Here is a 22,809-nt window from a genome sequence, read left to right on the forward strand (position 1 = left end):
TGTTCTATGATGTTTAAACACATAGAAAAAACAATGGGTTTAATCAACACACTATGTATATTGTATGCAAATTACCTTAGTTAATCCAAGGAATATATGAAACTAACATGGTAATATGCATATAATGATGGAAGTGTTTTTTTGAAGCTCACAAAATTTGGATTTACATAAACTTGTCTTTAACACTAGTCTTGATGCCTAACCTTCTACAAGTCACTGAACTATGGCTACATTTCTTTGTTTAATTAACACAGAATATATCATAGGTCAAAAGCAGGATGTTATAAGATGTTATAGCATCTTTCAAGGAGCTTATTATATTGGAGATGCATAGAAATGCATGTTACTCATTATACACTGTTCACTATTAAAGTCAATGCAATGATTGGATAACTCAATATCTGACTTTGAAATGATAGAATCACAAAGGAACAATCAATCACAAACTAACAAAAATGTACTGTCAATGATCATGTGTTATAGGATCATAGAATTTATGACTTAGCTTTCTGATACAGTAGGTCTGATTACTTTCCCAAAAGTTTTAAATAGAGAAAATAAAGTTCTTGTTCATAGAAATAAGTTGAAATATATATTGGTCAATGATTTTTTTTGTAAATGTCATAAACAAGTTAAGTCAATTACAACATCCTTTTCAGTTCATGCCTTATTTTCCATCCCACAGACATACACAAACTGGGAAAAAGCCAGGGGCTTCATCTAAGCCAGAATGCATCTAAAAATTTATCCATCATCTTGTAACACTCGCAAATATATATTTTTGTTGGTTCTTCAAGGAATTATTCACTTACCTTAAGACCATCTACAACTTTGATTTATAGACCTTACTTTGCACAATAGAGTACAAACGTTTCTTTTCAGGCTTTAGAAATGAGTTTTGTGAGGAAGCAGTATTTATCTTCCAGCATGTGACAAGTGGGACAATATCCCAAGACAATGCCCAGCCCCAGTAGAACATTGTGTGGCAATTACTCTCCTTCCAGTGGGGTGGGTTAGCTGATTTCTTACAAATGAATCTTATGGAGATTACTGCTTGGGTTTGTTTTGAAGCACATTCCTTAGGCATTCAGCTTCTGAGTAGCTAGAATTCTAAGTGTAAGCCACTGTCACCTGGCTGTTCTTACCCATACTTTAAACTACAATGTTTTTAATTACATTTCTGGTCTTACTTATTGAATGCATGATCTCTTGCAGACACAATTCTGTTAACCTGCTCAAGTATTATAAAGGTGTATAAAGCTGTTCAGTCATTATAAAGTTTGATGTTTCATAATAGTTTACTAGAAAAGTAAAGACCCAAAGAAGTAACTTCTGTAAATTTAAATGAATTAGTAAAATAAGATATTTTATTAGTAAATATTGTGACAAAAATTTAAAAAGTTTTGGTATTTACCAATCCATGTCTGATGTTAAGGGTTTTTTGATGCCTTTTTAGTAATATGATAATATCATACAGTATAAAACAATACATGTTCAAATTTGAAGCAATGAAAATATGGGTACCTTTTCATGTAGTTAAAAAGACCATCAGAGATACTTCATTGCCTTGAAAATTATCCTTTGAAACTTCTTTTTACATTAAAAATTTATTTTTCCATTTTAATCATGTAATCACTATGTCATCTAACAAGTAATTTTATACATAACATTTTATATACAACTTATCCCATGCCTATGAAACTGTAATGCCTCATCATTCAATTATACACAGCTAAAATTTTATAATTGTCAGAATGTCAGTTGATTCATTCTGTGAACATCGATATCTGTATGACAATCCAAAGAAAAATGTAAATACAAATAAAAGTATGCAGAAAAATTGTAAACATGTGTAAAGTTGTTTGGAAACCAAATTCAAACAGTAAAATGTTCATTGACTTTAGCCCAATCAGATCATTGAATAAAAAGTAATTTGATAAACATACAACAGAAAATGAAGTCTCAAACTTCAAGCTACCTCTGTCCTAAAGATATATTTTAATTTTTTTCCTGTTTGGAAAATATTTACAATAGGATCAAGTTTAAGTCTTTAAAATGTTTAAAGAAATATTAAAAGTTCGTTTTCAACATAGTGTCTTATACATGTCATTGTTACAATGGATCAGCCTGTATCCCTGTAAGCATTTTGTTTGTTTCCTTCCCCTCCCTAAATTAGAAAAGTATATATACAAGATGCAGGGCACTGGAATCAAATAGAGTGAAAACAGGGGGTATATCATGGGGGTGGGGGTGGGAACATAACAAAGAAACAAAATAAAATCACATAGTACATTATAAATATGTCGGGGGGGAGAGGGAGGCCAGACAGGAAATGGAGGAGTTGAGGTGGGGGGAAGTAAGGGATGGTAGGGGAAAAACAAAAGAGGGGGTAACAACGTTTGATAGGAAATGTACTCATTACCTTGCTCATGTAACTGTAACCCCTCTGTATCCTTACAGTAAAAATATATATTAAATAAAAAAGAAACACTAAAAAACTATGATTTACTATTGTGGCAATTTCGCCAACTGGTCTACCACTCTAGTGGTCAGTGCTTGGTTTGAGTTTTATGATCAGAGGAATGACAGGGCAGCAATGCTGTGCTTATATTCATTATACTTTATTTTGAAAATAATCCCTTAAAATATTTCACTTAAAATATTAGTCTTCCAAAGTCAAAGAAGTCAAAAATACTTTAGCTGGTTGTCAGCTATGGGGCAGTAGTTACTGGTAGAAGCCAGAAAGAATAAAGACTAAGGACTGGAAATTAGGAGAAGGATTAGGGTTCGAAGGAAGATCACTTACTAATCATCCACAAAACATATGACCTTTTCTTTCAGTTCTTCTTACTCAGTGGTGACATGAGAAGATGCTCAGAAATGTGTCAGTAAGTGTTGGAACTCCAGAATCTGAATGCTTGCTCCAGACAAAAACAAAAACTTCTGTTAGAGAAATGTATAGATGGAATAACAAAGTCATTGTTTTCCTGAAGTGACTCCAGGATTAAAAGTTTTTTTTAAAAAAACCATCTTGTATGCTTAAAGAGAAAAATTTAAGTTATGATACCAATTCTACTCACACTGTTCAGAATATTTTATATAAGAAGAGTGCTTCCTAATTTATTCTGTAAGGCCAACACTGTCTTGATCCCTAAACTAGAACAAGATAATACCAAAAAAAAAAAAAGACAAAAAGGAACTACAGGCTAATCTCACTCAGATGAACAGTCTTTAGCCACTCTTACCAGCACATTGACCCTGATCAAGTGAGATGCTGTCCAAGGACACAAGGATGGCTCAGTACAGGAACATGAAAATCCCAAGTAGTCCCTTAATACCAGAAATTATGTGGACTTATGGAACAGATAGCAGATATATCAAGGAAGTCAATTCCTTGCTATATTGAACATTCTTCTATCCATCCAACTTAAACATACTAAAGTACACATAGTATAATGTGCACAATATTGAAAAGGTGACTTGCATTTTTAAGTATTAAGAAACAGTGTTGTAATGGTTAGAGAAAGATAAGAATTATGAAATAAATATCATTTTCTGAACATTGTTCCATATACTTGCTTGCATTACCCCATGATCCACAAGAATTTCATGAAGTAGTTAACCATTATTCACCATTCAACAATTAACAGGAGTTAGATGACATTGATTAAGGCCCAGTCTTATGATATGTAGCATTAACATTCAAATTCTAGTTGCTTGAACCATTCTCCCTGATTTCTACAGCAATTGTTTTCAGGATATATTCCTGTCCAGTCACTCACTTGATAAAGAAACATAAATGAGATTGCCATGGTGTCTTCTCATTAATACTGATCGGAAGTATGTTTTAGTAATGGTATACTTCAAAAACCATTCAGTTATTTTCCATTTAATGGAAATTGATGAATACTATAATATTCAAGAATATGGTTTACTTCACTCCTCTATGAAATGATATATTTTTGTTATTATTTTTATTGTTCAACAAAATATCTACCAATGATGATAATATATGTTAGATTATTATTATCCTTCCTATAATTAAGTGTATTATCATCCTTCAACTTTCTCATTTGAAAGAAATCAGTTAATCCACTCCATTGAAAGGAGATAATTGCCCACACAATGTTCTATTGGGGCTGGGCATTGTCTTGGGATATTGTCCCACTTGCCATAAACTGGAAGATAAATAGTCCTCCCTCCTAAAATTCATTTCTAAAGCTTGGAGAGAAATGTTTGTAATCTATTATATGAAGTAAGTCCTGTAAATCAGAGTTGTAGATGGTCTTCAGGTAAGTGAGTAATTCCTTGAAGAATCAACAAAAATATCTATTCATGAATGTCACAAGCTGATGAATTGACTTTAGAAACTCTGGCTTTGCTGATTCCCTGAAAATTTCGCAGTTTGTTTATGTATGTAGATATGGGAAACAAGATATAGGCTGAAAAGTTTATAGCAATAAAATTAACTTATTTATGACCATTACCAATTAAATCATTGACAAATGTATTTTTCAACTTATTCCTATGATTAAAATTTTTGAGACAATAATCAGACCTACTGTATCACAAAGCTAAGCCACAAATTCTATGAGCATATAACACATGATCACTGACAATACATTTTTGTTCATTTGTGATTGATCTTCCAAACATTAACTTGGAAAATATAGCGTTTCAAAGTCAGATATTGAGTTCTCTAATCATTGCATTTATATTAATAGTAAAAAGTGTATAAGGTATAATATGCATTTCTATGTATCTCAAATATAATAATCTCCTTGAAATATTTTATAATACCTTAAAACAGCCTGCTTTTGACCTATGATACAGTCTATGTTAATTAAACAAAGAAATGTAGCCATAGAAATGTTCAGTGACTTCTAGAAGGTTAGGTATCAAGTCTAGAATTAAATACAAGTTTATCTAAATCCAAATTCTGTGAGCTTTAAAAATACTTCCACCATTATATGCATATTACCATGTTAATTGCAAACATTCCTTGGATTAACTGAGGTGTTTGCATACAAAATACATAGTGCGTTGATTATACCCAGTTTTTCTATGTGCTTAAACATTATAGCACAAGAAAGGGCATTTATAAAAGAGTATGAATTACTAAAACTTGTGTAGACAAGTATGTCCTTTCATGAGAATGGAAAATAAAAAAAAATATTTGGAAGCAGTTAATTTTTAAGTATTATTTCCCTGAGAACAGATGAGCCACAGTTCAATTGAGGCAAGTCACCTCTTCTTTGTAGCATACTAGTTCTTTAAGAATTCCCTTTAGGCGCTGGGCGCTGGTGGTTCAGGCCTGTAATCCTAGCTACTCAGGAAGCTGAGATCTGAGGATCGCGGTTCAAAGCCAGCCCAGGCAGGAGAGACCATGAGACTCCTATCTCCAATAAACCACCAGAAAACAGGAAGTGGCGCTGTAGCTCAAGTGGTAGAGTGCTGGCCTTGAGCTGAAGAGCTGAGGGACAGCACCCAGGCCCAGAGTTCAAGCCCCACGACCAAAAAAAAAAAAGAATTCCCTTTAGGAAATTTGTTGTGATTCTGGTGTATTGGTGGTACATGCCTGTAATCCTAGCTACTCAGGAAGTTGATACCTGAGAATCACAGTTCTAAGTCAGCTTAGGCAAGAAAGGCCACATGACTCGTGGCTCTTATCTACAATTAATTACTTAAGAAAAATATATAAAAAGCAAGAAGTGAAGCTATGGCTCAAGTTTTACAAGTGCTAGCCATAGCCTTAAGTGGATAAACCTGAACAATAGCACTTCGCCCCTGAATTCACACACACACACACACACACACACACACACACACACACACATTCTCTCTCTCATTTATTCACTCTCTTGCTCTCTTTCTCTCACATACACACACACATTTACCAACTGCATAACCAAAAAATGAAAGGTATTGCGCGATATTGAATCTATACCCATTTCTTTTAATTTTTAACCTTGTTAAATGTGTGCTTTCAGGAGACAGAAACAATATAGGAAAAGAAGACTAGTTCTCATTAGGCCTATAAAAATGTTTATATATATATATATATTTTAAATACAAGGAATCAATCTCTGCCTACAGCTTTTGTAATGGCTGGTTTTTTTTTCATAAATCCAGTCATCTCTCAAATAACTACTTTGATCTTAACTACCGGATTAAGTTGTCCCCTCCATGAGCACAAATATTCTTCAGTGGCTAGAGAATATGTAGTTTAATTATATGTATATTTTCTAGATTTTTCCTCAACTATACCTTAGAAGGAGAAACATGACTTTAAGTTTGGACAGCAGAATTTCACCTCTGCAGATCATTGCCAATTTTCCTTGTGCTGTCGGATCTCATCCCCTGAGCCAAATGTTTCTTTTACCTAGCATATAATATTCATGACCATCATGAAATCATATATGTTAAGTAATATTTTCCCAAAACAAATGATAATTTTTATTGTTTTCCTTAAATACAAAAACTGAACAAAATTATATGACATGAAGTGTCACATCTCTGACATTTTTAACCTTGTATTTGCTTCCTTAAAAGGCAGAATAAAGATCTCGGTGTATTCATTACTTGAGTCCATCTACATTGGCTGATTTCCATTTACCACCACTGAGAAAAAAAAAAGAAGAAAACTGTGAAGATGTCAGAGAAAAACTATTCCACGCCTACCGAGTTCATCTTTGTTGGATTCACGGATTCTCTCCCTCTCAGAGTCACACTGTTCTTCATATTTCTCATCGTCTATTCATTAACAGTGGTGGGAAACATGGGCTTAATAATTCTAGTTAATACAGTTTCAAGTCTACAAACCCCTATGTATTACTTCCTTGGCAACTTGTCTTTCTTAGACATCAGTTACTACACAACAATCACCCCCAAAATGCTGGCCAACTTCTTGGCTGCCAGAAAGAGCATCTCTTTCTATGGCTGTGTGGTCCAGATGCTTTTCTTTGCTTGCTTTGCAGACGCCGAGTGCCTCATCTTGGCAGCAATGGCCTATGACCGCTATGCGGCCATCTGCAGCCCCCTGCTGTACTCCACGCTGGTGTCCAGGCGCGTCTGCCTCGGTCTCATTGTGCTGGCCTATTTCTGTGGAAGTGTCACGTCGCTGGTGCACGTCTCCCTCACGTTTCGGCTTCCCTTTTGTGGTTCCAACGTGGTCAATCATTTTTTCTGTGACATCCCTCCCCTCCTGGCTCTGGCCTGTGCAGATACCCACATCAATGAGCTTTTGCTCTTTGCTTTGTGTGGCACAATCCAGATCAGCACTTTTCTAGTCATATTCGTCTCTTATTTCCGCATCTTTTTAACCGTTTTGAGCATCAAGTCTTCAGGAGGCAGGAGTAAAACCTTCTCCACCTGTGCATCCCACCTCACAGCCGTCACTTTATTCTATGGAACATTGCTGTTCACCTACTTACGCCCCACCACCAGCTATGGCCCAGAGAGTGATAAGGTGGTGGCAGTGTTTTATACAGTTGTCTTTCCTATGTTTAATCCAATGATCTATAGCTTCAGAAACAAGGATGTGAAGAATGCCTTTAAAAAGCTCTATGAACGAAAGTGGATTTTCAAATGACCAAGAATTCAAGGTCTAGCTGGGGCTGGTGGGCTCATTCCTTTAATCCTAGCTACTCAAGAGGTTGAGATCTGAGGACCATGGTTTGAAGCCATACTAGGTAGGATTGCCCATGAGATACTTAACTCCAATTCATATCCAAAAGGAAAAAAATATCCGGAAGAAGTTGGGCTATGGTTCAAGTGTTAGAGTTGCTAGCCTTCAGAAAAGGAAAAGAAAGAAAAAACAAAAAAACAGTTCCTCGACCACAAGTTCAAACCCACAGACCAACGCAAAAACAAACCAAAATAAGCAAACAAACAAAAAACATATAGCTTAGTCACAAGTTTAGGAGGGGGTTAAACAAGTGCTAGATTGCATACTTAATTAGTATGAGGCTGCATGTTCAAACTTCTAATATACCGAAGAACTAAGATATACCAAGGCCTAGATTTTCTTTCAAATCTCAACCCTTAAGCCTCATCCTCAGGAACTAGATCATGAAAATCTTATTTGCAATTACCAGTAATTTTCCAATAATTATTTTTAACTGAGGTATGTAGGTCACTTCAAGTAGCATGTATATTTAAAATTCATTCTTCTAAAAAATAAGCATGGAATATTTTATTTTAATTTATTTTTAGCTTCTTTCATTTCTTTAACCCATATGTTATGGCTTTTAGCTTGAAGAATTCATATAAATATGTCCTTCAATATTTGTTCTGTAGCTATTGTAAATGAAATTTTCACTTATTGTTTTCCACACTTTTACTATTACTACAGAGAAATACTGTATCAACTTACATATTAACCTGGTTCTTGCAACTTTACTAAATTTATTAGCTCTAGAGTTTTGCATGGGGTATTTATTTTCTCTATGAATAAGATCATGTCTTTTCCTATAGGGACAATTTAACCTTAATCTCTTCAATGCCTTTTATTTCTTTCTCTTGGATAATCATTCTAGCTAGGATTTCTGAACTCCACTGAACAGAAGCAGTGCAAGCAGGCCTCCTCCTTTTGCTATTGGTCTTAGAGACAAAAATGCCTGCAACCTTGTCCCACTCAGTAGGACATTACCTGCTGGGCTGGCATATGTGGTTTTCTTGTGTGAAGGTAATTTCTTCTTTTATCTAATACCCTTAACTCACTCAGGGTAAGTCATCTATAAAAAATGTATCCATTGAATATAAATCCATTAAGGAAAATGAGTGAACAAATCCATTTATTTCAATAGCTGCTCAATATCCCATGTAGTCACATCATAACACAGATCTGCAACAACTCTTACACCCAAACGATGCTTTATTGTGTACCTTTGGCCCATTGCTACTCCTATGCTATAATTGTTATTTCAGCCATAATTATTTTTGGGTTTGCAAATGAAAATGAGTTTTCTAAGCTTTTTATATACATTTCCAAACTGCCAGGTAGAAAGGCCATTTCATAATCTAGGGTCACCAGCATCCCAGGTGGTCTATTAAACTTTCTCTATTCACAGAGCTTATTAATTCTTCATTAATCCTATCAAGCTGTTTCTTACCTATATTCACACCTTGCCTGAATATTGCAGAATAGTATCTCATCTGACATTTATCATCTTGATGTCAAAGTATGAAGCATATTCCAACAATATATATGAAAAAGTAGCTGTGCATTTACAATATATTTTCCCCACAGTAATCAATCCATGCCTCATTGGTCTGTATAATTTAGTTGAAGAAAAATCAATCAATTAATAATAGCTACCTACTTAATCACTCAGCCATTGACAACTTGCATCATTTAGTCAGTAGTATATAAAACAGTTTATTGGAAGATAGATTCACTGATTGCTCCAAATTTCTTTTTTTTAACTTTTAATTTTTGTGAACATACTGTACAGAGGGGTTACAATTACATGGGCAAGATAATGAGTACATTTCTTATCAAGCATTGCAGCCTCCTCCTATGTTTACCCTTCACATCCCTTCCCAGCCTCCCCCAACCCCCCACCCAATCCCCCTTCTAAATTTCTTAACAATTTCAATTAAAATTGCAAAAACATCTGAGATTATTTTTAGAATATAGTGTGTGTGACATCCAATTTCCATTGTTTTCAAAATAAGCATGTCCTTCCATTATTGATATGTACAAACTACATTATGGAATTTAAGATGTTAGAAATGAAATACAAATTATGCTGTTGCAACAGTTTTAGACAACAATATTATATAACCACAAACCTCTTCCAGACAAAGGCTTGGACACAAATGGATGTTTCTAAAATAATGCTGTTTCTATCATTTGACAACAAAAGATCTATCTCCTTTTCTTTTTATAATTTCTTGAGCACCTTAGAACAGAAGGATTAGTGTCAGTCCTACAATGTCATGTGAAGACCATAGCCATACAATATCGTTCTCCATTGTTTTTAAATAGTGGCACAATTATTGCTACAAATTAGAAGCAATTAGCTGTGCTCAAGTGAGCATTAAAACAAATCCAGAAATACAATTAAAAATAATGAGGACCTTTCAGATATAATCATAATATTCTAAAGTATTTCTAGCGCTAACACAGGTCAGTCTGACTTTAAAGTACTATCTCACTGCCTAATTGTAGGTCCATACTTGTTAGATGACATGTATATTTATGTAAAGAAAGTTGCTGTTTTCACTGTATTTGATGTTGGTATAACTTGGGGAGGGTAAGGAAAAATATTGTTTAAATAGGGATACAGGTTGACCCATTGCAACAAGGAGATGTACAAGAGGCTAGCTTTGTCAAAAAACGAACTTTACAATTAGACGGGAGGGGGGGGTGTAGTTGAGGGGGTGGGAGGGAATGGATGGTAGGGGAAAAACAGAGGAAGAGCCAACAATGCTGGAAAAGAAATGTACTTATTACTTTGCTCATGTAACTGTAACCCCTCTGTACAGTATTTTCACAGCAAAAAAAAATTTTTTTTAAAAAGAAAATTGCTGGAATGTATAGAGTCAATAAGCTTCCTTTGATAATAAAGCCATTTTCACAGTATCAATTCTGCTGAATTCTGTATAATGTCTTTTCCACTTTATAGTGTCTTTTTTCCATTTTACTCGTGTTAATTCTTTATTGCGGTGGTCTTTATTTCCAATGGTTTGGTTAACTCATAAGTACTTTATTGATTATTTTGAGGACTGGCACATCTAAAAATGACCGTTTTTTTTAATCAGGTTGGTTAATATTGCCAGTCCTCTTCATTTCTTTGTGTAGACTCTTTCCATCTGTCATCACATTCTTCCTAACTCAAGGACATCCTTTATCTTTTCATGTATTGCAGGCCTACTGGTAATGAATTATACCAGCTTTGATGTGTCAGAAAATGTCTTTATCTTGCCTTTACTTTTAAAAGGTTTTTCTTTTATTTTTTTATTGCTTTTTTTACTGGGCACAGAATTCTAGGTTGACCTTAGGGAAAGAAAACCAAGTTTCCTTCATGAACATCATTGCTAATAAAATACTCTTCAAACTAAATGCTACATCTCATAATAATTATTATGTACTATTCATAGTATTGCACTCTGTGATCAAGTTTCTCTCATTCCAGGAATACAAAGACTATATAATGTAGGCAAATAAATAAATGTAATATAGCACGCAATTGATTCAGGAGCAAAGAATTACATGACCATCTCAATAAAGGCATAAAAACAATCTTTGGCTAACTTCAATATTCCTTCATGGAAAATCTTTCAATAAACAAGGTTTACAAGAACATATTCTCAGCCAAGTAAAGACCATAGATGATAAACATGCAGCAAACATTGTACTAGTCAGGGAAATCTAAAAGAAAATTCTAATCAAGAAGGGGACACAGGGACTTGCTTTCACAAAACCTAGTGCTTGAATTCTTAGCCATAGCAAAACTAAAAAAAAAGCAAGAGGAAAAAATTAGATTGGATACAAGTAAGGAAAGAAAAAAATTCAAAACATTTTTACTTGCAAAAAATAGGGTAAAAGACCCTAAGACTCCACCAGAAATGATCAGAATGGCTAAGTGATAATGCTTGTTACTTAAAGTTTTAAAGATGTTATTACATTAGATTTAAAAAGTTGTTCAGTGCCACCAATTTGAGTAAGGTAACCATGGCCTGTAATGGCAATTAGCAGAAATCAAAATGAAATGGAATATAAAAAATTCACTCTTCTAAAAGTAAAATAAAAAATGATGAGTTATCAGTAAAACATGAATTTTAAGTGATTTGTCAGTCTGGTGTTCTTTAATGTTATCTCAATCAATGATACATTTTCTTCATTAGTAATGAAGAAATTTTCTTTCATCTTATATCATTGCTATACTGTTACCTAATATTAATTTGAAAAAAATCACATCTTGGGCTTCCCTTTTTTGGTCTGGGTTATTTCTTGAAAATTTGACAAATAGCTCTTCATTATAATTGAGACTGCTTTAGGAAATTTCACTAAGGATTGTTATATATAAAGAAAAAATTTTGTAATGCAAGAGTCTTATCAATTAGTAAAATGCCAGCTTAGTGTGAAAAACTCAAGCAAGAGTGCAAGACCTAAGTTCAAGCCCCAGTAACAACACAAAAGAAAAAAAATACAACTGAAATCTCTGTAGGAACCTTTAAAACCATGTTTTTAGTGGTTTTTAGACCTTTTAAAAGTTGGATGGAAGCACTTTTCACTAGATGTATTTATAAGAAAGATCCTTATTTATTTTGAGGTGTTATCTTTTAAAAAATAATTGTAAATAGGTTCTAAAGCAGTTAGAAATAATACCACTAATTTTGACATACTGCTGCTACTCTATTCAGAAACTCATTTTTAGTTGTCATATTTCCTCTTACATTTTATATATTATCCATATATATGTATGTATGTATGTATGTATGTATGTATGTATGTATGTATGTATGTATATATATATATATATATATATATATATATGGAGAGAGACAGAGAAAGACATACATGGAGACAGAGACAGAGAGGCAGAGGGACTTCTGTTTGGTTTGCTATTGCTAACTGTGATCCCCAATGATTTTGTTACTATTTTTTCTAAAATTTTAATCATTGGGCAAACTTGATTTTTGTATAAGGGTAAAGTGAATGCCACTGAATTCTTGTTTCCTCAGCCTTCATAATAAGAGTAAATTCCCTTTTTAATTCCTACTGGAAACCATGATTAACCTTGTGAATGTAATTCATCCAGCTTGGTCTGAGGTTTCGTTTGCACTAAGGAAAGTTGACAATATCATTTTGCCATTATAAACCTGGAAAATCAAATGATCAGGTAATAGACCATCAAATTAACTATTGTAGGTGACTTTCTACACATGCTTGACTATTTTTTTCACTTCATTTTTTACTTGCAAATTTCCATTGTTACTACTGTCTTGAGACATATTAACCAAAGTGAATACACAGTGGGTCTTATTAGCAATAATACTTGGGGCAGTTTTTAGGGTGAATGTAAAGAGCAATTATAACTGTAGAAAAATCATCACAAGCAATGCTTGCCCTGAGAGAGAGGTCCAATGAACACATGCCAAGGAAGTTGGACACTGGTAATTAATCCCTTTGACAATTGTATTTACTGCTTTTTTGCAGTGGGGAAAATTGTTCACTAGTTGAATGTTGCCTAGGTGTTTTCTATTTCTTCCTCTCTAGAGAAGTCAAGTGCATTGTGAATATTAATGAATTGAATTTTTTCATTTTTTTATGTAAAATAATCTTCAGAAGTGACCTTAACAAAGGAATTGTTTTAATTACATGCACCTGGTTTACTAATACACAAAAATAAATCCTGGAGTGAATATTAACATACTAAATTGTTATGTAAATAATGTTCACAGCAATGATTGAAATCTACAAAGAGAGGAAATATGTCTAATCATGTATGAAACTGAGTTCAAAATTTTAAAATATATTTTAAAATTTAGCCAAATCATTCCATTCATTTATTTATTAAATATGTACAAATATTTCCTGAGGGCCTGTAAATCAGCAGGTCCATAATTTCAAAGGTAGATATTTAAAAAGTGTTTACTAGAAAAATAAAAAAGAGAAATATAAACAGAGAAAATAAAAAATATTTTTCATATTAGTACATTCTGTAAATATAATAAAGGCTTTTCTTACAATGAGCTTCAGAACATTTTGGAATTTCCAGTTTTTATGTATTTATTTTCTTAGTTAATTAACTAGCTATATCGTTTTTAACTGGTAGACAACACAACAATTCCATGGACTGAAATTATAATCAGCAACTCCATTAGGAACAAAATTTGTTCAAACATCTTTTTACATGTATTTTTCCCTCTAGTGCCTTGATAATAATTGAGTGACATGAAAATGTACACATTGCCACTTTAGCTCACATAGTGTCATTTCTCTTAACCAGTACTCAAAGTCTACAATCAGGGGTCTACAATGGACAAAGTAAGAACCTAAATCTCTTTGCCCACTCCATGCATCAATATGCATGCTTCTTCATAAGATGATTAGATGGGAAAATCTGATCAAGTATAGAAATACAAAAAAGGAAGTTTGGCAAGGTACATGAAATGTTTTAGAGATGTCTCAAAGCTAAAACGATGAAACACCTGTAATACATTTGGCACAAAGCAGGTCTCAGATGGAGATGCAGTTTTCAGTAAGGAAGGACACAAACAGTATAGACTGTTGAGATTCCAACCTCCAGAGTGTCCACACCTGAATACATAGTTCCTTGTGTTTTTACTCTTTGGGGAAGATTGAGATTATAACCAATATTTGAATCTTTAAAGTATTTCCATATAATTCATAGGATGACATTATAAAAATGATAAGAAAAAATAATAGGGAAAGTTAAAGAATTAATATTTTCTATATTCATTGTTAAATAGTACAAAGGAATATAATGTAAATCAATAATGATATATGCATTTTCTTAGTAACAACAATTTGATATGGAAAATCGATTCTTGACTGTAGGATAATAAAAAGGACCTAAAATCATTTTGAATAAACAAGCAATAAAAGAAGTACAAAAAAGTCACATGATTATAACTTCAGAGAAAAATACTCAGAAATGACTAAAGAAAATACATATGACATAATTTCAATAACAGGAAGTGAATAATGAAATGATATTTCTTCACAATCTGCTTACAATTACCTTTACTTTACAATAGCCTGAGCATATCACGCACAGATAACCACACATATGCACACACAATAAAGTCAAAATTTAAACGCTTGCAATACTGACTTGATATAATATTGTTAATATGGCTAAACTAAACCATTTGTAAATACATGAAAAAAATTAGAAAAATTCAACCACAAATGTGCCATTCAGGCAAAAATGTCAACAAAATTATAAATGAAACAAAAAATTGGTATACAAATATATTCTGGCAATTTTTTGATTAATAATTTGATTGTATAGAAATCCTTAAAAAAGATACTTGGTACAATATTGACTTAATCTGTTATGAATTACTTTTCAAAAAGAATATTAGGACAAGCCTTCCTGGTAATGAAAAGAATTTCTTTTTTTTTTGTTTTGTTTTGTTTTTTGTTTTTGTCAGTCATGGGACTTGAACTCTGTGCTTAAGCACTGTCCCTCAGATCTTCAGCTCAAGGCTAATGCTGTACCACTTGAACCACAGGGCTACTTCTGATTTTCTGGTGGTTTATGGGAGATAAGTGTTTCATGGCCTTTCCTGCCTGGGCGGGTTTTGAACCACAATCCTCATATCTCAGACTCCTGAGTAGCTAGGGTAACAGGCATGAGCCACCGGCACCTAGCAGTTTCTTGGTTTTTACTTACTTCTTAATTGTTGGAGTAGTGTTTTTGTTCAGGAACATGAAATTCTAGCTTCTTTCTTTGTTATGTCTGTCCAAACCACATATGAGATATGATATATCATGTTTATATCAATTTTACATTAAAAAATCCCAATATCTATGTTCCAGAGGGACATTGACAAGGACAGAACAACCCATTCCATTTAAACTCATTACATGAGTTTAAAAAGAGGTTCTTTATTACAATGGGTAGAAGTGTAGCAAAAATGCCCTCTCCAGTAAGTAGTAGAACACAGATTTTCAACTATGCTAAGGAGGATCCTTTGTGTCCACCCTGACTGCCAGCTGCTGTTTCTTCAAGCTACTTCTTCTTCTACTCCTCCACTTCCTCTTCCTCCTCCTCCTCTTTCTCCTCCTGCTCTTCCTCCTCTTCCTCCTCTTCCTCCTTCTTGTTCTTGTTCTTGTTCTTGTTCTTCTTCTTGTTGTTGTTCTTCTTGTTGTTGTTCTTCTTTTCTTCTTCTTCTTCTTCCTTTTCTTCTTCTTCTTATTATTCTTTCTTCTTCTTCTTCTTCTTCTTTCTTCTTCTTCTTCTTCTTCTTCTTCTTCTTCTTCTTCTTCTTCTTTTTGTTTTTCTTGTTCTTCTTCTTCTTCCTTCTTCTTCTTTGTCATCATCCTTGTCGTCTTCTTTGTCTTCCTCTTTGTCTTCCTCTTCCTCTTCTTCTTCCTCTTCCTCTTTACTTTTTTTGAAAATGCTAAACACAGAAAAGTTATAGTTACATAAGTCAGACAAAAAGCACTTTTCCATTCAGGTAATGTCACCTCTTCCCTTACTCTCTCCAGTTTTTCCTCCCATCCCACCTACAAGTTGCGTCATTCATTTTCAACACAGTGTCCAGGTTGAACCATGGCTACAGCTGTTCACCCTTTGTCCTTCCATTTCTGTGGCTCCACATCAAGCTATTTCTTGGTGTCATAGGTAGTTACCTTCTATGGAGCTGGAAGTTGGGAATAGGTAAATACTACTAGGCTAAGAGTTGAGCTTGGTAAAAGTGGAATAAAGAGTCAGAGGCACACAGGCAAGTGACCCTTTAAGACGACAATGCAGAGCATCTGAAGTAGAGAATAACTCATCAAGCAGGCAATTAAAAATGGCTTCCATGGTGTAACTCCTTTAAACAACCAAGTTGCACTTTAACAAAATGAAGACCAATAAGATAAAACATGCATTATGGTGAGTTGAGCTCAAAGGGATAAGGGCAGACACATAGGGAGAGGTAGGATCGGGTGAATGTAGTCATAATGTTCATTGTACATAAGTGAAAATGGCATTAGGAAACTTGAAAGGTTGTTTGGCATTGGAAGAGATGGGGTGACATGGATCAGATTGAAAAAGAGTAGCCTGAAGAAATTATTATTGAAAAAATACCTGATGGATGTGTAGTGAATGAAAGGGTGGAATGTCTCCTGAATCGCAAGGGGTTTACAGATGCTGAAGATACTTGGGAACTTGAAGAAAATTTAGAATTTCCAGAATTAATTTTGCCTTTATTCACACACAAATTAGAAAAGGATGGCACATAAAGAAAATCTTTATCTGACAGTGAATCTGGTGATAGCAAATCAGGCTGTAAAACAGATGCTGCTGAAAAACCAAGAGAGTCTGGATCTGAATAAATAAAGAGACAACAATGGAGAATTCATATTTCTACTGAAAGGGAAATTCAGATAAGGCTGATCTGGTATGGGAGAAAGATGTGAATATGAAATGTCCTCAAATTGCGACTGCTTTTTATAAAGAAAGACATGCCATTCTAGTAGAGGAGATGCTCACTAATTGTTTGCATTATACTTGTGTGTGTATGTATGATATATGTGTGTGCTTATACATTATATGTGTATATGCAAAATGCAAGTCTTGGTTTACAAATTAGTAGCTTGAAACAATAACTATGTTCTAATGAGATCAACTTTGATATGTTGTTTTGGAAGTAGTATTGAGGGACCTGTTGAGGTTTCTCTTTTTCTGTGTCAACAGCACTGGCAACTTTCAAGAAATATAATAAAGGTTTTCTGTAGTTGTTTCCCTTATCAGAAAAGAAAAATACAGTGAAGCACAATGTATCATCCAACCCTTTCTCTGGGACTGGCAAGCCTTCAGTACACTCTAGATTCCCATAATCATCCTGCGTTCCCTCACCCCAACCCCCACCCCGCCCCTCGTCTGCTGGGAAAGTCATGTTGCTTGTGAACAAATGTAAGATTTTCACTTTATTGCTTTAAATAATAGGCATAGGGCACACACCCTTTCAGACCAGGCATTCGCATTAAATTTGACCTTTTTGGAGGGATACATTTAACGGTATGAGAGGCATATTTTCAAAATTAAGGGCAAGGTAAGACTAGGTCCTACAATGACTTGGACATCTGCAAGCCAGGCTGACTGACAGGTGATTAGCCTCCCCTCAGCTGTTGAAAGTGTACAGCTAGCCAAGGAACTAAAGGAATGCAGCTGCAACATGTTATTTTGCAATTAACCTGGAGTGGGCGTTGACCCTGCTGTCAGTCATGGATCAGAGGGTTGGTCTTAAGTGGATCGCTATCCAATCAGGTGTCTGTAGGGCGGGGAACTCTGAAATCTGTCCAATCAGTGGCAGGTAATTGTTGATTTCCCCCTCCTGGAACCTGGAAACGTACTTTAGGTCCGGGCTGTGGTGTGGAAAGCCCAGGTCCTCCAGGCAGAGCTGCGTGACTCAGATTGTCCTTCTGTCCTGAGCGGGTGTTTATAAAGGACCAGGGGACTCGAGGAAGCTGGACATGGTGAGTATGAGGCTCACGTGGGGAACCCTCTGCAGGAGGGTGAGGGGGGTGTCAGGGCCCTGAAGGGGCTGTGATGGGTCCGGGTCTCCCCTTCCCGCTCAGTCCTGTGGTGGGGGTCACAGCCGGTGCCCCTGGGCCCTCTGCACCCCCCCCCGTCCTTCCCGGTGAGACCTGAATTCCTGTCCTGCTTCTGCTGGACAGTGACACAGACACACCCCAGAGCCCTGCTCCCCAGACAGAGCTGTTGGGGGGAAGGGAGGTGACATTATTCAGACCCCCGAATGGGGAGTGGGGTCCCTGTTCTGCAGACCTCGGAGCACCTGCTCCTTCTTGTCTTCTCCAGGACACACTTCATATTACCTTGAAATGTCTTTTTCCTTTCCTTTCTTCCCTTTTTGTGCCCATCCTGGGCCTTGAACTCAGGGCCTGAGTGCTATCCCTGATGGTGTGTGTGTGTGTGTGTGTGTGTGTGTGTGTGGTGTGCTTACTGTTCACACTCTACCATTTAACCACAGCTCCACTCTCTCGTGGATACTTTATTGGAGATGAGAGTCTTGCAGGTATTCCTTTGCTGGGATCTCTGTCTCTTGAGTAGCTAGGATTTACAGGCGTGAGCCACGGGCCCCAGGCTTGTGCTGCATTTTCTAAATGGTTGGAAGTGGTATCTCAAGTCTATTACTGGAGTCTCCCCCCAAGCCCCCTGCAATGTACAGGTATTATCCTAATTTATGGTCATGGGGGACTCCGGGGAGGTGCGTGGGATTCAGGGTGCGGCTTCTCTGACGTCATTGGTATCCTTGGCCGGTTTCTGAACAGTGTTTCCAAAAGTGAACTGAGATAGGATGCGAGGTTATATTGAAAGGAGCCTTGTGTTGGTGGGATCTCCCAAAACTGGACAGAAATCCATCTCAAGGCCAAGGCAGAAAGATGTTCTTTCAGGGAGGAGTAAAGGAGAGTAGAAAGACAGGACAGGGGAGGGCTGGTGGAGAGGCCACATCAGCTCCTGGACAAGGGGGCAGGCTGATCTCCAGCGTGACTGTAAAGGCAGGATTGTGCTTGTTTGGCTGGCCAGTGGGTCAGAGTTTGCAGGCCCGAAATAAAGAAACAAAGGACTTTTGCTTTGTCAGAGTTGTGTTACTGTTGTCTTGTGTTACTGCTGGAATGATTGGTTTTTAATTCTATTTTATTGTAAAGATGCTGTACAGAGGGGTTACAGTTACATGCATAAGGCAATGAGTACATTTCTTTTTGTGCATTGTTACCCCTTCCATTGTTCTCCCATTATACCTTCCCCTCCCCACCTCCCTCACTCCCCATCCCCATGTTGTAAAGTTCATTTCTAATATACTGTCTTGTGGGTATCATTGTTGCAATGGGTTATCCTGTGTCCTTGTTTCAGCGTTTTGATATTCCCCTTCCCCTCCCCAAGTTAGACAAATGTATATAGAAGATACAGGGTACCAAAATCAAGTACAGTGACAACAGGGGATATACCACTATGTTTATTGCAGCAATATTCACCATAGTTAAGATATGGAACCAACCCAGATGCCCCTCAGTAGATGAATGGGTCAAGAAAATGAATGGGTCAAGAAAGAATGACACCACCCTATTTGTTAGGAAATGGGAAGACTTGGAAAAAAATCATATTAAGTGAAGTAAGGTGGTTTTCTTCATTTGCAATAATTAGTATATATCTAGGATAATTTTATGAGATGAGCAGAAAATCTCAAAAGCTATATACATATGACCATATAAAATGATGCTGAGTGAAATGAACCCCAAGATATGGACACAAGAAGTCTTTCTTTTTTATTGTTGTTTTAAGGAATGATTTTTTGAGTCAGAACAATGAGAATTCTGAGAGCCTTACTTCATTGTGTATTTCAAAGTAAGACTGTCTAAGGGTAATGAGAAAAGTGTCTGTTTGCATTGGATGGTTTTTAGGTTTGCATCCTCTAATACATTACAAATAATGCCAATTTTCTTATATGTATTTCACTTTATGCTTTTACTTGATCATAATTTGTCCTTCATTCATCATATGAATAGCCTTATCATTCTGGAGTGAATGTTTTAGCAAATAAGATGTAATAGATGTGGTACATCTTTAAGAGCATTCTTCATTGAATTGCTGATAGGACTAGTGTTTTCTCCAGAAAAATCAATTGCTCTGTTGTTTTCAGAACAGATTTGACAGTCCACATTCCTTAGTCAGCACTCCTTATCAGCCTTCACTGAGTCCAAAAACTTGCATAAACATAAAACATGCCAATGGAGAGAAACTGGCAGGATGGATCGAAGGGAGAAGAATCTGCTTTGCAAGCGTAAGGTGGTCCTGTGTTTAAATCTCATTGCTGCCAAAATAACTAATTGAATAAATAACAAATCCCTGAACAAAAGAATTTGGTGAGAAAAACCCTTTGAACATGGTCCATATGAGAAAGCATTCATCATATCTTATTCTATAAAGTAGCATAACAGGCCAGTTGCTTGCTGGTTAGGAAATTGAGATTTCAATGTGAAGAATGACTCAAGTAAGATGGACTAGTTAGGCAAACAAACACAGCAAGTCTGAGGTTCTAAGCCTTTTACTAGTAGAAAGAGAAAGGGGAAGAGAAGAGGACAGAAAAGGAGGGGAAGAGAAGAGAAGAGAGTATGAGCTGAAGGACCACACTGGAGAGAAGATATTTTTTCTTTATGCATAATGTGGAAATAGTTCCTTACCATATGACCTTTGTGTTGAACTTGATAATATCTAGTGAAAAGAGGCAAGGTCATGCAAGGGTGTGGGGCCACCTCTAGGCGTTTGTTTGAATTGCATAAAAGAACATATTATGGCGTGAAATCCTCCACACAGGATGTGTAGAAGCCTTCAATTACTTCAGGCGTGCTAGCATAGTGCACTAAAAATGCACTTAGCATCAGAATCTTTTAAAACCAAGGCATCAGCTGAAGCAGTATTTTAAATCTCCTGTGGAAATTCCTTATATGGTAAAATCCTACTAATATAAGCTTTAATAGCTCCATTGACAATAATTTCTATTAAATAATCCAAACATCATTTGTAGGTGTTCTTCTAAAAGTTTTTGTCAGTGGCTCTTAATCAAGTAGATTTCTGGACTATGTGGTTCTCGTTATTTTTTTGTTGGTTGTGGGGCTTGAACTCTAAGTCTGGGAGTTGTCCTTCAGCTCTTTGGCTCAAGATTAATGCTCTATCACTTGAGTGCCACTTTTGGTTTGCTGATGGTTTATTGGAGAAAAGAGTCTCAAGGACTTTCCTGCCTGGGCTGGCTTTGAACTGTGATCCTCAGTGCTCAGCCTCCTGTGTAGCTAGGATTACAGGTGTGAGCCACTGGCTGCCCAGTTTGTTTCTCATTTTTGTTCTTGAATATAAACCTTAAGGTGAGAATTCTGTGAGGTTTGTTAAATCACTTTATAACATAGATTGATAGTGTCCTGTTTAATGATGCCTATTGTTTCTTTCTGCTTTTATTTTAAACCATGTCTGTCCATTCATGGATGAAAAGTAATTCTATATGCTAATGGATTAACTTTTATCTATTTTTAACATAAATGTGGCTAATGACCATTAAAAGGTAGATTTTTATGAATTGATTGAGGTTTTCTATTAGACTAATATTGCAGGTTTTTCCTTTACATATTTTTATCCCAGACTATTTTGACTTGAATGACATTTTAATGTGGTTTTAATATCATTCAGATTTTTCATTTACATTGCTTTCCAACAAGATGTTGAAAAATTGCTCTGTCAATACACTTTCTTCCAGCTGGTGTCAAACTCATGCTAAGTTACATCTGTCTCCAGAGTGCTGCAATGATAGGGATGTGCCACCACACTTTGCTCAAGAAGTTTCTTAACTGTTTCAAGCAAACACACACACACACACACACACACACACACACACACACACACACACAGACATTTTGGTACTGGTCCTAGTGCTTGAATTCAGGACTTGGACTGTCCCTGAATTTTTTCACTCCAGTCTGGTGCTCTACTACTTGAGCCACAACTCTACTTCAGGCATTTTGGTGGTAAATTGGTGACAATAGTCTCAAAGATTTTCTTGCCCTGGATGGGTTTGAATCATGATCCTTAGATCTTAGCTTCCTGAATAGTTAGGTTTACAAGAATGAGCCACTGGAACCTGGCTCAAGCATTTATACTTTAACATTTTTTTGTTTTTTTTTTAATGTACTGACAAGATACCTGCTAACATGCAAACATACTTTCATTCTGTTTGCTAAATACTTCCTCTAATGCTCAGTGATTAACTTGTGCTTACAAATTGTGCCATCTTACCTTGTATGAATTTCACTTCATACTTTTATTTTGATCCAATCTGTCCATCAATCATCATACCAACCACTTTGTCATACCCCTGTATTTTTTTTTTGATAAATGTCTTAGGATTTATCAATGTAATGACTGGAAAACATCTCATTGAATTTCTGACAGGACTAGTTTTTCTTTTAGGCAAATCAACTGATCTTCATTGCTGTACTGTGTGAACTGAGCTGGTGAATGGATATTTGGTTACTCCCTGATAGTTGTGAACCTGGAAGGCTATAAAGATGGAATGAGAGAAAACCCAATATATGAGAACAGTTTTATA

General features: G+C 35.7%; 1 protein-coding gene across 1 annotated transcript; it reads left to right on the forward strand.

Moving 5' to 3' along the window:
• Window positions 1-6,652: 6,652 nt before the first annotated feature.
• LOC105995499 (olfactory receptor 5AS1-like) lies at window positions 6,653-7,591 on the forward strand. The gene has a single exon (XM_013029213.1). It carries the CDS (start codon window positions 6,653-6,655, stop codon window positions 7,589-7,591), a length of 939 nt encoding a protein of 312 aa, XP_012884667.1.
• Window positions 7,592-22,809: the final 15,218 nt, after the last annotated feature.

This window comes from Dipodomys ordii, unplaced genomic scaffold (genome assembly GCF_000151885.1).
Source record: "Dipodomys ordii isolate 6190 unplaced genomic scaffold, Dord_2.0 Scaffold117, whole genome shotgun sequence".
Taxonomy (NCBI): domain Eukaryota; kingdom Metazoa; phylum Chordata; class Mammalia; order Rodentia; family Heteromyidae; genus Dipodomys; species Dipodomys ordii.